At 38.9% G+C, this 17,685-nt stretch overlaps 1 protein-coding gene across 1 annotated transcript; it reads left to right on the top strand.

The window, feature by feature from the left end:
• The first annotated feature begins 1,751 nt into the window (after positions 1-1,751).
• On the top strand, positions 1,752-16,403 carry SERPINB11 (serpin family B member 11). The gene is made up of 7 exons (XM_036744442.1): positions 1,752-1,919; positions 3,138-3,197; positions 5,674-5,802; positions 7,702-7,819; positions 13,535-13,677; positions 14,258-14,413; positions 15,966-16,403. The coding sequence occupies exons 1-7, from the start codon at positions 1,752-1,754 to the stop codon at positions 16,401-16,403; spliced, it is 1,212 nt and encodes a 403-aa protein (XP_036600337.1).
• Positions 16,404-17,685: the final 1,282 nt, after the last annotated feature.

Genomic DNA, 17,685 nt, shown 5'->3' with positions numbered 1-17,685 from the left:
TTTTTTGACATATTATTGATTTTGCTGATTTTTTTACTCTTTTTTTAAAAAATGTTCTTTGTTATAATGGATAGCTATTCGGAAGGTAAGAGGAACTAGAAGAGGGGAGGAGGAGGAAATTTAGGCAATATAAATACAAAATATGACAATAAAATTTTATTTAAAAACTGGGGAACCTTGAACACCAAAATTATTTTTTTCCAAATATCCATTGATTGGGTTTGGTCTAAACGACAGAGATGGATATCTGGTCAATGTAATGATTGATGACCATAAATTAGAGTAAGATCTCTCATTGAGGGGAGCTAACCCTCAACTATGACAGTTACTCAAAAGAAAGACTTCAGAGCTTGTAGAGGGAAAGAGAGGGTTAAACCTCACTGCTACTTGGGAAGTAAAAAGCTCTAAGAGACAGGCCAAAGATGGAAAATTAGAGAAGTTTCTCCAAGTTCCAAGCTAAGACTCATTGCCTTACTACTCTGAAAGAATGTAGCTCTACACTTTCTAGGAAGAACTTTAGGAGAGGAGAACTTTAGAGAACTTTAGGTCACTCCTCAGTGACCTAGCCCAACAGTGAAGTGGCACAACCTTGGAGCAGAACCATTTGTCCAACACAGATTCTATATTCATTAGTGGACTATGTGAGGACAGACCCCAAGAAAGAGACAGAACAATGAGATTTGGGTTTCAGAGTTGTGAGTTTTCTTGGTCACATATATTTCCTAAACATGCACCTCATTAATATGGTATTTTAAATTTATGCCCACTTTTCTTACAGATGCTGTGTATACTGGGGAGAGAGTAAGCCCCATGTTTATGGGTGGATATATTGTAAATATCGTTCTTGTTTTGCCTTTTGAGTTTTTTTAGGAGCTAATTGAGTCATTTGGCTGATTCGTTAATGGAAAGTTTATTGGTAGGGTCTAAGTAGCCACCCACAGAATTACCTGTAGAACTAAGAGAGTAATAGCAGCTCCCCTTTTGGATGCAATATACTAGTGTTAGTGAAAATTGAGAAAGTGAGCCATTTAGTGTGCTGGTAAATGTTTAACCAGATCTCTGTGGAAAAAAATATACACATGACACACTTTTAAATTTAATGTGCATTATTAACATTTTCTCCATCATTTTATCAAGTCTAAACAATCAGGAAAACAAATTTGTAGAGTTTGTCAATTTCTGAGGCATAAATGCTTACACTGAAAATTTGACAGTTGATTCTCATGTGTTGGTACAAGTTGGCTCCAGTACACCTGTAGAGTAAGATGAGAGAGAGAGAGAGAGAGAGAGAGAGAGAGGAGGAAGAGGGAGTGGAGGGGGGAGGTAGGGGAGGAGGAAAAGGAGGAGAAGGAGGAGGAGGAGAAGGAGGAGAAGGAGGAGGAGGAGAAGGAGGAGCCCCATTACACATGTATATTGTTCTCTCCATGTGAATATAAACAACTTGAGGGTAGGAACTGTTTTACTTTTACCTTAATATCTCCAGAACCTAGCATTGAGATTACTACATAGTAGGTGCCTAATAAGTTCTTTTTTAGTTGGGTGATTGACTGATTGAAAGAAGAGGATTTTGAATCATCTCATCTCAGGACCTAAAGCAGCCAGGTCAGTGGTCAGCTGTTTGCCATTTGTATTGAAATGTTCAACCCAAGACCATTAAACTTGGGATGCTAACCTTCTGATGAAAGTCTAGGTTACCAAATTATATCCTAAAGTTGTTTTTTCTTTTTTTCATAGACAATTCTGGGTTTAAAATGAACTCTCTCAGTACAGCTAATGTCGAATTTGGCTTGGATGTTTTTAAAGAACTGAGCAGGAACCATGTTGAGGACAATGTCTTCTTTTCCCCTGTGAGTTTGTTCTATGCCCTGAGTATGCTTTTTCTGGGTGCCCGAGGCAACAGTGCAGCACAAATGGGAAAGGTATGTATGGTTTGGGGTAAGTGTTTACCTATGGGCCTTCAGGGAATCTCTCCCTGAGTTAAGCCCTTCAAACCCATCACATTTCAGAGATTGCTATACTGTGGAGGACTGAATACCATGAACCAACTCATGCCTCTTAAATAAGAAGAGGTAGCTTTAAAGGGAATATACTTAATAGAACTATACTGTTGGAGGACTTTGGAATGTCCAAGCTACTGTCAGAAAGGTTTGGGTTAGCTTCTGAGCTGGAGGTGTCTGCCTAGCTTCAGTCTAGCTCTATTGCTTTCCCTAGGAGCGATATCACGTAATAACAGAGAGTTCTTGGGATTTTCTATTGGAATTTTCTAGATATTTCTTATCACTGGGACTAATACTTCTTTGTGTGATGCTCAAAGCTCTGTGTCTGGGCATGGGGTTGAGATGAGATGGGGATATGGGGAGTAGCTGGCATTAGTAAACTCCTGCTCATTAGTCAATGCATAAGTATCTTTGTAATAAGGCTTGCTAATAAGTTGGCCTTTATTCCTGACTGGGCACTTGTATTATGATTGTATATATGTATGTATATATACATATATATAATATTTCTATCAACCTATGTATAAATATATATTTTTACAGAAACATATCACTTCCTTCACCAAATCACTGCATTAATCAGCAGCACCAGTAGAGAGAGAATCAATCAACCAGCAAGCATTGATTTATTAATATTATATTTCAGACACTGTGCTGGGCTTTGGGAATATGAGACAAAAATAAAACAGTTACTGTCCTTAATGAGTATAACTTTTGTAAAAATAGTCTCCTATCTACCTCTCAGTAATAGATGGGTAGCAGTTGGTCTCAATGTTGCTATGATTACCCTTTTCTGTGACCCTGGCCTAATCCAGTGAACTAAATGCTGGAGAGAAAATACATCTGATAGACCTTTTAATACATTTCAAGACTCTTAACCACTTCAGTTATGTCCATATTTCTTTGTTCTTTATCCTTCCCCTCTCTAAACTCGGGGTACTTTTGGATTATTCCTTACTTGAAATCAGGGTGCTGTGATAGGAGACACCATATAATACTCTATGTAATTGTGAATAGACCTGGCATAATAGCTACTGTGACATAAAAGGTTAACCTGTCAACATGGCAGAGTTGTTTATAATGAATGACCTCTATGTATCCTTCCTTTATTTTCTCTGAAGTTGATCTCTCTTGTCTTAGGTGTTACACGTTAGTTATATGAAGGAATCATCCAATCTAGAGCTTGAGGAATCTTCCAAGGTATGAAATTGTTGTTGTTCAGTTGTTTCAGTTGTGTTTGACTCTTTGTGACCCCATTTAGGGCTTTCTTGGCAGAGATACTGGCGTGGTTTGCCATTTCCTTTTCCAGCTCATTTGACACATGAGCAAACAAGTTTAAGTGACTTGCCCAGAGTCACACAGCTAGTCTGAAGTTGGATTTGAACTCATGAAGATGAGTCTTTCTGATTCCAAGCCCAATGCTCTATCCATTGTGCCACCTATCTGCCCTAAGGTATGAAAACCACTGTCCCAAAGACAAGTCTATCCTGACATAATAGGATGAAGCAATATTAATCGAGCAGAGTTAGGATCAGCAAGCTTATTCATTCTGCTCCTCAATTAGCTTAATGAAGACTATTGTAATAGTCTAGGTAGAGGTGATGAAGGTCTGAACTAGACAGAAGAGGACAGATGATAAAGATTTGGAGGTAAAAATTAGCAGGACTTGGCAACTTATGTATGCAGAAGGATGAAGAGAGAAGTACCAAAGATGACCCTAAGACTACAAATACGGGTGACTAAAAACATGGCAGTGCCCCCAATAGAAACAGTGAAGTTTGAAGGGTAGGCAGTAATTAGTTCTGTCTTGGATATGTTGAGTTTGAAATGTCAGTGGGACATCCAGGTGAAAATGCCCAGCAGGGACTAGAATTCAGTAGTAACACTAGGATTGGATATCCAGACTTGGGGAGTCATTGATAAAGAATGGGAGCTGATGAGGTAGGTTATTAAGGGAGAGATGTCCCAGAAAGAGAAGAGAAGAGGTTCTATAGAACCCTTACTAAAGGGAGGAAGATAGATGGCGAGTCAGTAAGGGAATCTGAGGAGGAGAACAGGAGAAAGCAGGTTCATAAGTGAGGAGAGGAGAAGGGGCTAAAATTATCAATAATTGCTTAATGGTCAAAAAAAGATGAAAACAGGAAAAGAGCAATTGGATTTATCAGTTAAAAGATACTAATGGCTAGCGTTTACCTAGTGTTTTAAGGTGTTCAAAGAACTTTACATACATTATCTCATTTGTTGCTCACTTAAGCCTTTCAGGGAAGTTCTATAATTTTCTCCCATTTTACATATGAAGAAACTGAGGATGACAGACTTACTCATAGTCACCCAGCTAATAAATGTTTGAGGTGGAATACCAAATTCAAGTCTGACTCTTAACTCCAGTGCTCTATGCTGCCCCCTAGCTGCCACTCACTAGTGTCCTTGGGGAGAGCTGTTTCAGTGACTGGAGGATCAGAAGCCAATAGCAAAGGACTAGAAGCAGCACTTAGTGTAAATGTAGTTTAGTGGCAAAAAGGAAGGATAGATAATTGGAGAAGAGCTTGAGGCAATGACAAATTTGACTGGAAGTTTTTTAAGGGGGCGGGGGAGATTGGATGAATGAAAAATGCCCTTATTAAGAGCTTAGTGCTAAGTGTGAGTGATACAAATAGAAACAAAATACAATCCCTGCACAAAAGGAGCTTATACTCATAAGCTGGGAAGACAACACATGTGGAAGAGAGTAGCCCCAGGTCAGATGCAAAAGGCCTGTGGTTCTAAGGGCTCAGCGTCAGGGCTGATGGCAACGACCAGGAGTCCTTAGGATACTTGTATGTGTGTGTATGTGTGTGTGTGTGTGTGTGTGTGTGTATGTATGTATGTGTGTATATGTATCTGCCTGAGGCCTACCACCACTGAGAAAAGAAGAGTGGGCCTAAAGATCAGTGTTCATCCAAGAAGAGAAAAGGGGAAGAGGGAATTTTCAGGAAGATATAATGTGGCCTGTAGCAGGGAGGGCAATCTTACTCGGCACCAGCTGTGGCTGGAAACTTCCAGGTGCTCCTGATAGTGTCTGAGGCAAGCTTCAGTCGGGGAGGAATCTAGATATGTTTGTAGGTAGTGAAGAGGGAGTCAGCAGATAAGATATTGAAGATGAGAAAATGTTAATTTTCAGTGAAGTGTCTTCCTAGAGGCAACGAGGGGGGAATGGGATCAAGGATATAAGAACGGTAGAAGTATCATGGTTAGCCTTGAGAGCTTCACAAAGACTATAACACAGGCTAATCAAGAATGACTTGGAAGGCAGACAAGAGATATATATGTTCTTTTTTTAAAAAAAGCTCAGTTCAACTTGGAATTTATTATGTTTGATTAAATCAACACAAACCTAGAATTGGTTGGCAAGAAAGCTGAGAAAAATGAGGAAATTGTAACAGTGTGTGAAATGATTGACCTGGAACAAAGACATAAAAATTTGAACTATAATTGTTAGTTCTCCAAATTCCTAAGCCTGGGCAAGACTTGCTTTTTTATTTTTAAATATACAGTCTCTTTTTCTATATCCTTCAGTATCCTGAGTATTTGAAATAAACCAGTGTGGTTATACCTTTGTTTTCATCTTGCTAAGCACTCTCCATCGGCCAAAGGTCAAATAACTTAACATACCATTCTTTGTTTAATGGTACTTTAGTGTGGCATAACTGGAGGGATACATTCAGAGTTTCCAGCACTATTCTCTCAGATCAGCCGGTCGAACAGTAATTACACAGTCAGCATCGCCAACAAACTCTACGGTTCAAAGAATATTGAATTAAATCCAGTAAGTACATCAGGAATGGCGGTATTCATGGCAAGCAGCACTCTTGGAATCCCCTACCAAGATATCTGGAACCACTGGGTATTTTTATTATCGGGGTTTTTTTGGGCTGAATTGCAGAAGAATATTTAATAGTTTCTCACAATTTAAAGTTGGTTTTGCATTAAAAAGCACCTGAAAAATTCACTTCTGGAAGGACTATATATGTTATTCCCCTTAGGTTGACCAGTTGAAAGTCAGATTTGCATTGGGCCTAGAAGACTGATTATGGGGTCAAGAAGTCATGGGTTTAGCTCCTGCCTATGACATATACTGACTATGTCACCCTGGGCAAGTCACCAATGCCCGCAATGCCACAGGCAACTGAAATTATAAATTGCAGAACAGTTGCCTATCTGCATGTAAAAGAAGAACTAGAAAGTGTGAAATCTGTCTGGATCCCCCAAACAAAACAGAGAAGGATAACCTTATCTATTTTCCCATAACTCTACCTTCAAATGTAATTTCCACTGGAGCAGAGAACATTGTAGGGTAGTGAAAAGAGCATTGGACCAGGGATCAGGAGATCTTAGTCCTGAATGACTGGCCATGCATGTTTTTTTGGGCATGTTTCTCCTCTGGTTTGCAAACAAATACCTTGTAGGAAGCTAGCAAGGGTCAAAAATATTAAATTTAGAGTTGGAAGGAAGCTGATCTAGACAAACTTCCTTCTTGTATGGAAAATAACCATAATAGCTAACATTTACTAGAACTTTAAAGCTTGCCAAGAGCTTTACATATATGATGTCCTTTGATCCTTACAACAACTTCCTGAAGTAGGTGCTATTTTCCCTGTTTTATGATAAATAAACTGAGGTTGAGAGAGGTTAGGTAAATGCTGTGTTTTAAAATGGGCTTTTACTATGTGCTGACTCTGCAACTTGGCTCCTGCCAAGTACAAAACAATGTGGCTGGACATAAGACAAACCCCTCCACAAACCCTCTCATCACTGTTTTTGAAGTCCTTGGATCATCCAAGGTATTTGATTGGTTTGTAATTTGTGTGGGGGTACATTGTAAAAGACAAGGGGCTAGCGAGTCAGTGACTCCACATATTTGTGGTTGTTTAGTCATTTTTCAGTTGTGTCCAACTCTTTGTGACTCGTTTAGGGTTTTCTTGGCAAAGATACTAGAGTGGTTTGCCATTTTCCTTCTCCAGTTCATTTTATAGATGAGGAAATTGAGGCAAATAGAGTTAAGTGACTTGCCCAGGGTCACACAGCTAGCAAGTGTCTGAGGCCAGATTTGAACTCAGTTCTTCCTGACTCCAGGACTGGCATGCTATCTACTATATCACTTAGCTGCCTCTTAGCCTGTCCCCAAAGCTTGCCTACCCAGCAGATTCTGCTCCGTATGACTTTAGAAATCATCTGCTATAACCCTCTGCAAATTTTGACTGAATCAAATAACAAGAAGACAGCAGAGTTTTGTGGGGAGCGAACCGGCCTAGGACTTGGGCAGATCTGGGCACTGGAGCCACCAATTAATCATGTATACTCAGGCAAATCACTCAGCCTCCCTGGGCCAGAGTCTCCCATCTCCAAAAGGGGCAGGAAAGCATCCCATGAACCCGATGGAGGGGAGTCTCTGGATGTACTGTTCTGTGTTTTGCCCATGTGGGTTACATGTGTGCACATGGGTCTGTCTAGATGTGGTTCATAAGGAGGCAAGAATAGACATCTCTGGAGTCCCTTCCCCGTCCCGCCCCACTCCCTTATCTTTCCTCAAGGGAGACTTACATGTTACACTTAAAATACTGGTCTAGTATGAATTGTGCTGATTATTTTAAGAGTCTTACTGAGCTAGTGGCTTTATTCTCATTCTGTCTTTATGATTTTTGTGAATTTGTCTTTTAAATTACAGCAATATTTAAGTTGTTCAGAAAAGTTCTACCAATCCAATCTGCAGACGGTAGATTTCCAGCACAATCTAGAGGAAACCAGGAAAATGATCAATGCTTGGGTTGAAAGTAAGACCAATGGTAAGCTTGAGTCACGTTCCAACTGCTGCCCTGCCAAGTTTCTGTCTACACTGTATGTATTCAAGAATGTGGGCAAGGCTCCTTCTCTGAGTAGGTGCTGAAGAGGTCAGCTGAGAGAGGTCAGGGCCCTTGTAATTCCCGACAGTGAAAATGCAGGCCAAAGATAACTGTGTTATACACTGAAGGGATATTTCCAAATGGCCACTACAAAGGGCTGCTTTATAGAGTGAAGAATTGCAGGATGCAGGATGCAGGTCTCTCTGCCTATGACTGAAAAGTTTCCATAATGCCAAAGGAGAAAGGTCACTGAATTAGGAGTCAAGAGATAGAATTCCTTCATGTCAGATTTGCAGGGGCCCTCTTAGGCCACCTAGTCCTACTCATACCCGAATAAGAATACGCTTCACAAAATCCCGGAGTGCTGGTCATGCAGCTTAGAATTTGACATGGGTTCTAAATCTTAACTCTGCTAACTGTGTGATCTTGAGCAAGTCACTTAACCTGCATGGGCCTCAGTTTCTCCATCTGTAAAATGAAGGGGTTAGGTGATGTCATCCAATTCTAATATTCTATGTTCTTAAATATATCAAAGTTTTTCTTTTTAAACTGAACACATGAAGCTCTAAGACCTGAGTGATCTAAAGGGAAAATAACTCATTTTAGGAGCAGATGTATGACTTTAAAAGTAGTTTTATAGAATCTGAATGGCCCTGTAGCATCCTCTGAAGAGCCTTGGCCTCTTCACCTGTAAACTGAGAGGGTTGTATTAAATGTTCTCAAAGTTCTCTCTTAACTCTAAATCAATAAGTCAATGATTTCTTGAACCATCATTCTAGAGCTACATATAAAATTACATAACATCTAAGTCTTTCACTTTAGTGTGATGAGTTAGACTATAACATTTAGCTATGAGTATGGCATTTGTTACTGTTTACACAGACAACTTACTGCTAATATCCATTACAACAGATATAAATAGGTCCTAGGTGAAAATGAGGTCTGCCTCCAAAGACCTTGGGAATGGGAATAGTATCACCGCCATCACCAAGATACAGTTTAGTGCCTTGAAACACGATTGTATCTCTCTAGCCAAAGTATTCTATGTAAACTCAGAAAGGATCTGTGATTTTGTAAGTACAGGGAACTTTAGGTATGAGAATTCACTTCAGTAATACAGAGTGGGATTTCTCCTTGACTCAGTAGGTAAATCCTAGAAAGTAGTTTGAAGGACCTAGATGGTTAAATGACTTGCTCAGGGTTACAAATTGAGCGAGGTATCAGAGGCAGGATTTGAATCCAGGTCTTCCTGATTTCAAGTCTAGTACTGTGACCACTAAGCCACACTACCTATTCATATTATTAATATCAAATTTTCTTTTATATACACTCACATATATGTATGGATATACACATGTATGTATGCACACACATGCACATATATGTATATGTACACACACACACACACACACACACACACCCCTAATATGTATTTAAAGGGTATGCAAAGTTTGGTTGCCCTTTGGGCATAGTTTCAAATTGCAATCCAACCAGAATGGTTGGATTACTTCACAACTCCACCAACAATGCACTAGTGTTCCAAAAACTGGAACACACATCCTCTCCAACATTTGTCATTTTTCTTTTTTGTCATATCAGCCAATCTGATTGGTGCAAGGTGGTATCTCAGAATTGCTTTAATTCTCTCATCAAAAGTGATTTAGAGCACTTCTTCATATGCCTATAGATATCTTTTATTTCTTCATCTAAAAACTGCCTGTTCATACACCTTGACCTCTTATCAATTGGGGAATGGCTTGTATTCTTATAAATTTGACTCAGTTCTATATGTATTTGAGAAATGAGGTCTTCATCAGAGACGCTTGTTGTAAGGATTGTTTCCCAGCTTTATGCTTTCCTTTTAATCTTGGTTGCATTGGGTTTTTTCATACAAAAGCTTTTCAATTTAATTTGATCAGAATTATTTATTCTACATTTCATAATGCTATCTCTTGTCTGATCATGAATTCTTCCCCTCCCCATGGATCTGACAGGTAGACTATTCCTTGGTCTTCTAATTTGATTGCTTCATTGTCTATGGTGGCTTTTTTTTTTTTTAGCAAGATGTAGTTTCCTTCCTTATCTCTTTTAATTAGGTCTATTTTTGCTTTTATTTTGTCTAAGATCAAGATTGCTACCCCTGCTTTTTTTCACTTCAGGTGAAGCACAATAGATTCTGTTCCAGCTCTTTATCTTTACTCTTTGTGTGTCTCTGTTTCAAATGTGTTTCTTGTAAGCAACATATTATAGGATTCTGTTTTTTATCTACTCCACTATTCGCTTCTATGAGAGTTCATCCCATTCACATCCACAGTTATGATTACTACCTGTGTATTTCTCTCCATCCTATTATTCCTCCTGTTTGTCCTCTCTCTTCTTTCACCCTTTCCCACCTTACCAGTGTTTTCGTCTCTTTCTACCACTTCCTCTGATCTGCCCTCTCCTTATGTTGGCACCCCTCCCTTTACTTAATCTCCCCCCCCCCAACTTCTTTGTTGGGTAAGACAGATTTCTACATTCAGCTGATTGTGCATATTTTTCTCTCTTTGAGCCAACATTGATGAGAATAAGATTCAAGTGATGCTTGTCACCTACCTGCCCATCTTCCTCTCCACTGTAATGGGTATTTTCTTGCCTCTTCATGTGAGATAACTTGCCCCATTCTAACTCTCCCTTCCTTCTGTACCCTTTGTACTTCTCTTTCTCATCCCTTAGTTTTTTTATGTCATTCCCTCAAATTCACTTTAAACCCTTATCCTCTGTCTATGTATATTTCTTTTATCTGTACTGTTAGTGATACAATTTTTAAGAGTTACAAGTATCATCTTCTTGTGTAGGGATGTAAACAGTTTAGATCTATTGAATCCCTTTTGTTTTCTTTTCTCTTTTTACCTGTTTACGTTTCTATTAGGTCTTAATATTGGAGGTCAAATTTTTGGTTTAGTTCTGGTCTTCTCCTTATGAAGTTTTGAAATCTTTCTCTTTTGTCAAATGACCTTTTCCCACCTTGATGTATTATGCTTAATTTTGTCGGGTAAGTGATTCTTGGTTGTAGTCCTAGCCCCTTTGCCCTCCAGAATATCATGTTCCATGACCTCCAATCCCTTAACGATGTAGCTGTCAGGTCCTGTGAACCCGACTGTGATTCCCCAGTATTTGAATAGTTTCTTTCTGGGCATTTGTAGTATTTTTCCTTGCCCTGATACTTCTGAAATTTGGCTATAGTGTTGCTTGGGGTTTTTATTTTGGGATCTGTTTCTTGAGGTGATTGGTGGATTCTTTGAATATATATTTTGCCCTCTGGTCCCAGAACATCAGGGCAGTTTTCCTTGATAATTTCTTGAAAGATGCTGTTCAGGTCCTCCTCTTGATCAAGGCTTCGAGGCAGTCCAGTGATTTTGATATTGCCTTTCTTGGATTTATTTTCCAGGTCAGTTGTTTTTCCCATGAAGTATTTTATATTTTCTTCCACTTTTTCACTTTTGAATTTGTTTGATTCATGATGTCTCATAAAGTCATTAGCTTCCACTTGCCCAGTTCTAACTTTTAAGGTATAGTTTTTGTACTTTCTTTTCCATTGGGCCAATTGTACTCTCTAAGGAGTTGTTTTCTTCAGTGGATTTTTGTGTCTTTTCCATTTGGCCAATTCTACTTTTTAAGCAGTTTTCCAGGCTGTTGACTTCATTTTTTCATAATTCTCTTGCATCACTCTCATGTCTTTTCCCAATTTTTCTCCTATCTCTCTTACATGATTTTTAAGCTCCTTTTTGAGTTCTTCCATGAGATCTTTCTGTGCTTGAGACCACTTTCCATTTTTGTTTGGGGTTTTGCCCATAGGTATTTTGACGTTGTTGTCCTCTTCTGATTTTGTGTCTTAGCCTTCCCTGTCACCATAGTAGCTTTCTATGGTCAGATTCTTTGTTGTTGTTGTTGTTTCCTGCTTATCCTTTTGTTTCTTTTTCTTTTTTTGGCCTTTTCCTTTGCTTTTAAATTTGACATCTGCTCCCAGGGTTGAAGGGGCGCTGTCTCAGGCTTCTTGTGCCAGGGGCTGTAGTCTGTTTACCTGGTGCTACGCTGATGTTGTTTTGAGGGACCTTCATGTCTGTTGCTGCCCTGAGGGGATGGGGTATGGGTTGGCTGGCATTGCTGGATGATTAGTTGGTGCTGAGCTGGGGTCCTAGTGGTGGTGTCTGGCATGTGCTGATGCTTGGTGGGGTGTTCCTGTGTTTCCCTGTAGCTACACTGAAAGCACATGGTGGTCAGGCCTCTGTAGGCTGCCTGTTTGTCCAGAGCTAAGCTGAAGGCTGGCAGGACCACTGCTGGCTGATGGCTGCCTGTTTATTTGGGCACCTATAGGGTAGGCATCTCCTGTTTCCCTGGGTCTGTGCTGCAGCATGTGGCAATCTGGCCTCTGGAGGCTGCCTGTCTGCCAGTTCCCTTAGCTATGCTAAGGCACATGGGTCCTGGTCTTGGCATTTGCTTATTCTACTGCTCTGGAGCTCAGGATCTCCTAGTGGTTTGCTGAGGTGGGACTGCTGCTGGCATGCTGGGATGCTTCCAGTCCTGGGTTGCCCTCCCTTTTCACCCCAGTGAGATGGACCTTTCTTGCTTATCTTCCAAGTTTCTTGGGCTAAAAGATTGTTTTACCACCCCCCCCCCATCTTTTTGCTGGTTCCGCTATTCTAGGAATTGTTTTGGGGCTCTATTTTATGGTTGTTTGCAGGTGAGTATGGGAGAATTGCAGTGGTTTACTTCTTACTCTTCTTATTCTCATTTTGTAGATGAAGAAAGTAAGTCTGACAGGTAAGATGACTTGCCTATCATCAAATGATTAATAAGGCTCTGAGGTAGGATTTGAACTTGTGTCTTCCTGGTTCTTGATCTAGTATTCTCTCCACTGTACCACCTAGTTATGGGATCACATGACTTCACTAAATCTATTTCTTCCTGTTTGCTTAGGAAGATCCTTCTCATTGGGACTAAGGTTATCATTTAGTACAAAATTGCTATATGAAATATCTGTGTCTTACTTTATGCAGCAGCTATTTGCCAAGTTGAATATAAACAGAATTTTGTAAATTGACTCATCTTAAATGTGAAAAAGGCCATTTATATTCCAGAGAATCTTCTTATGAAATTTGTTTGACATGTGCATAACTACTTTTTGGTTAATCTTTTTCTTTTAATGTGGATTTTCCTACATTGTTTGTTTAAAATGTGGGCACAACCCATATTTGTGATACAAGTATTAGCCAAGCTGTGAAAAATACAACTTCAAACTAATAAACATAAAATGGATACCACAAAGAGCTAATGAAAACATTTCCAAACAAATAGCATTCTTGTATGAGAAGTCATTGCCCATAAATAACCATAGCAAAGATACTAGTGCTTTCCAGAAGGTCTCATGTTCTGACTAGGAACAATGAAGCCTTTTTTATTTTTGGAATGGATTCTGATTTGATGGTAATATGAAGTGAAAGATGAATGTGTAATGTAGAAAAAACAAAACAAAACTTTGGCAGTTTAGATTGTTTATCAGTGTGGGAAAACAGGTCCGATTCTCCAGTGAATGGTCCACTATCCCAAACATGTTTGTGTAATCACCAAAAGCAAACAGTGCCTCTTACTTGTTTTTGTTTCCCCTTGTTTTACAAGGAAAAATCAAGAACCTGTTTAATAAAGGAACACTTGACACTTCTACTGTTATAGTCCTGGCGAATGCTATCTACTTTAAAGGACAGTGGCAGAGTAAATTTCAGGAAGTAGAGACAACTAAAATGCTCTTTAAGCTAAGAAAGGTATGTACCTCATTTCCATATTTGTCAACATTTATTTGGGGAATACAGTTATCCTATGAGTACAATCTAGAAAAGGTCCATGCAAAAGTTGATCTGTGTTCATACAGATTCCTTAAAGTTATTTCAGGGTTGTGAAACTTTCATTTTTTTCACCTGAAAACACTGAGGATGATCTCTGAGAGCTCCTTCTCCTCTCTTCCTTGTCTCACAATACCCAGATGTGCAATTTTTCCATTTTTCCTTGGGTCACTTACAATTTTGATTTGATCACTGGAAGAATATAGATGTTTTTTTGTGTGTCATGGAACAGTTTGAAATTGTTGAAAGCACTGGCAATTTCCTAAGTGCATTTTGATTTACTCTAGCCTCATATTCAATTTTGAATCCAGTTCTTTGTCCATCTGCGGTGTTATCCATCCAAGATATTATATGCGGACTGATGGACTAACTCAATGTCTGGACAATATATATGGTGGCCACATGCTGTACAAACACAAAGATATATACACATATCCTATACACATTTATGTTTTGCACACCACAGAATATTTAATATTTTTCTTTTCCCTGCCCCCAACAGGGTCAGACTGTACCTGTGCAGATGATGCGTCAAATCGGAACATTTAAAGTGGCTCTCATAAAAGAACCTCAGATGCAAGTCCTTGAGCTTCCATATGCTAGTGGAGATCTAAGCATGATTATACTTCTTCCAAAAGACACAGAGCAGATAGAACAGGTAAAGCTATAGTGAAATGTATACATAAACATATATACTGTATGAATGCCACATATGGTTCATTCAAGAATTATTTATTTAGCATTAATCTAGTGGGGGTTCTGTGGAGGAGTCAAAGGAATTAGAAGCTCTAGTCTCAGTCCTCGAAGAGAGTCTACTTTGGGAGAATAAAATATACTTAAATGAAACACCTGAAGAACAATCAAAAGGTACCATGTAGGCAGGTAAAGGTGCATGGTGCAGTGTAAAGCATACTGGACAAACAACTGGGAGATCAGGTTCAAGCTCTCCTGCTAAGGAGTTATGTGATATTGGGCAAGTCTTTGAACCTCTGGGCCTCAGTTTCCTTATTCAATTCAATAACAAGCATTTCCATTCCTAATTTTTATAAGGAACGCTGTTAGGTTTAGGGGATACATAACTAGACAAAATGCAGGCTTTTCTTTTAAGAAGTTTAAAATCAATGGAGGTGGGAAGACAAGTGACATAAATAACCATGACACAAGATGAGTGAGTTAAGTACCATGGAGAGGTCCTGGGAAAATGTTCGAAAAATTCCTGTTCTCTGGCTGGGTGTTGATTGTGTCAGAGGAAGCTTTGTGAAAGAAGTTAAAACTGAGTCCATCCCTGAGGAAACAAAGGCATTACAACTGGGGAAGGGGGAAGGGAAGGGAACGTGGAACAAAATACAGTTGATCTGTAAGTGACATCTAGGGTGGCATTGTAGCAGCCATTCAGGGGCTTGATCCCACCACTAATCAGTACAGAAGCTTTGACCTGCTTTGTTTTCTTAATCTCTGTCAGATTGCCCCTCCTTTGTCAGCCTCATGGCCCCCTACCTCTAAAGGTTCATCATCTTGGTGCCAGACTTATTATGGTTACTGATTGACTTTAACCTGATTGCAACTCTGAACTTTTGAGTTCGAGATAGGCCAGCCACAGCCTATCCAGTAGTAGGGACTATTGGCATGTGCCACCATGCCTGGCATGTGCCTGTATTGAAGGAGAATAAAGTTAAGCTTCAAGCAACATAATGTAGAGTTAGGATCTTTACAAGAGATAATTTGGTCTTTGTAGAGAAATATGAACTTTAACCTATTGTAGGGTAGAATCATATAGGGAACTGCTATAGGCAAAGCAAACATTAAATAGAGGAGAGATTGAGGATGATATGAGTTGAGAAGAGACTGTGAAAGTAGTCAGTAATGTTCTTAGAGGAAATAATTTTTATATATTGGTGATTATGTAAACAGAGTGAAAGGCAGTAAAGAAGGGATGGGGGGAGGTAAGGAACTGGAGGTAACAAGTTATCAACTATGCAGTTGAGAAGTTGAATTATAAAATGCAAGCAAGAATTCTGATTTTAATAGCAATGGATGGGGCATGTTGAATAGAAGACATTTTTTTAAGACCAGCGAAACTTGACTATAATGTAAAGGCAAATGAAAAGGGGCCAGTGTATACAGCCAGTCTCCCACAGAGAACCATAAAAATAAATCTAATTTTAATACATGATCCCCTATCAGTTTTTAATCTGTGTTTTATCTTTTAGATTGAGAAACAGCTCAACTTGAAGACATTCCAAAAGTGGACCAATTCTTTCATGACAGAGAAAGAAGTTGATGTTCAACTTCCCCGATTCAAACTTGGAATTAAATATGAGCTAAAGTCTCTGTTAAAAACACTAGGGATGACAGATGTTTTTGACAGTGTGAAAGCTAACCTTTCTGGACTATCTCTAACTGGACCCTTAAGTTTATCAAAAGTTATCCATGAATCCTTTATAGATGTTAATGAAGAGGGCACAGAGGCATCTGCAGCAACAGGGGTGGATATTGTTATAAAGAGGCTTCCTCTTCGGGTCTCTTTTGTGGCTGACCACCCTTTTCTTTTCTTCATAAAGCACATTTATACCAACACAATTCTCTTCTGTGGCAGGTTCTCCTCTCCACAAAAAAGGGGAGGGGGTGGTAGTGTCAGTCAGGGCTAGATGCATTGAAAAGGCATAAGGATAGTTAGCATGCTTCTACCACATGGGAAGAGAATCACAAGATTATACAAAACAGCGTTTTATGTTAACTTTTTTTTCATTCTTTCCTTCTCTTGGTCCTTACCTGACAACCTCCAGTAGTGACATTGTCAAAGTAATAGGGCAATTTAAAGGGTTAGTCTTTCTTAGCTGAATATCTTGATGAGATAGTGCATAAATCAAAATAACTATAAACCACACTTCCACAAAGAACCACAAAAACTTAACTGTTCTAGAAAAAAATTCATTAAGTACTTACTGTGTTCCAGGTGTTGTGCTGGGTATTGGGGCCACAAAGGTGAAACAGCTTACATTCTTTCACTGCAAGCTAGCAGGGAGTTTGAGTTTTAGAAATCTCCTTTTGATGTTGGCATTCATGTATAAAGATGACATTATTATTTTGGTTCAAAAATGTCATGTTGATTATTAATAAAAGAATGAACTAAGTCTTAACTCCTTTGATAACTTTTAATTCCTGGAAGAATTAAACATGGAAGGCAACTTTGAAAACTTTAATATGTGTGTTTTCTTGTGATATCTGAAAAAAATATCAATGGTTGAAGAAAAGTAATTTCCTAGGAGAGAAGTTGAGTGGTTTCTTTATATTTCTCCCACCTGGAAAGAGAGCAAGTTATGAATTCTGAGTACCTGAAGGAAGGATGGTTGTTACCTTGGTGATAGTAGAGCTGAAACAGTCACCTCTCCAGAAGCTTCTAAAAGATGCCTGAGCTGCTTTAGTTTTGTTTTCTTTGCTTTTGCCAATTCAGAAGCATGTGGAAAAGGGAGAAAGGGGTAGGGATAAGATTGCCAAAAAAAGACAAAAGAAAGTCATTAAATCAGATATTTTTTAAAAATGGAACAGAAAAAAATGCCCAAAAGAATCATAGACAAGTAAAACAGATTTGAAAGTTAGATGTTGAATTTATTATACATTTAAAAATTAAAACAAACTTTACGTAAAGAGATCTACAATTTCATGTACAATCCTCTTTTTCTGTTCTACTGCATACATGGAAATGTCTACTCTTTTTAAGTTGAGAATTTTTTAAAAAAAGGAAATTGGGGAAAAAGAAAAAAAAAAGATATGAGAACCCAGCCAGATTAAGAAGAGAAGCTGTCGATGGAGCAATAGCTCACTTTCTTCTTTCCATCTCAACCCTTGTTAGAATTACTATTGGTTTAAGATTATGCCAAAATGTACTAGAGAACTTAAATAATTCAGACCACAAGAAGCTTTCACTTC

The sequence above is a fragment of the Trichosurus vulpecula genome, chromosome 1 (assembly GCF_011100635.1).
Source record: "Trichosurus vulpecula isolate mTriVul1 chromosome 1, mTriVul1.pri, whole genome shotgun sequence".
Lineage (NCBI taxonomy): Eukaryota > Metazoa > Chordata > Mammalia > Diprotodontia > Phalangeridae > Trichosurus > Trichosurus vulpecula.
The sequence above is the reverse complement of the archived record's forward strand: the minus strand, read 5'-3'. Positions and strand labels throughout refer to the sequence as shown.

What these genes read in the sequence shown, in the direction of transcription:
- SERPINB11 (XM_036744442.1), top strand. Translation starts at nt 1,752, where the DNA reads ATGAACTCTCTCAGTACAGCTAATGTCGAATTTGGCTTGGATGTTTTT. An exon ending in GGTTGAAAGTAAGACCAATG is followed by an intron (nt 7,820 to 13,534) that starts GTAAGCTTGAGT and finishes TTGTTTTACAAG; the next exon opens with GAAAAATCAAGAACCTGTTT. An exon ending in TGCTCTTTAAGCTAAGAAAG is followed by an intron (nt 13,678 to 14,257) that starts GTATGTACCTCA and finishes TGCCCCCAACAG; the next exon opens with GGTCAGACTGTACCTGTGCA.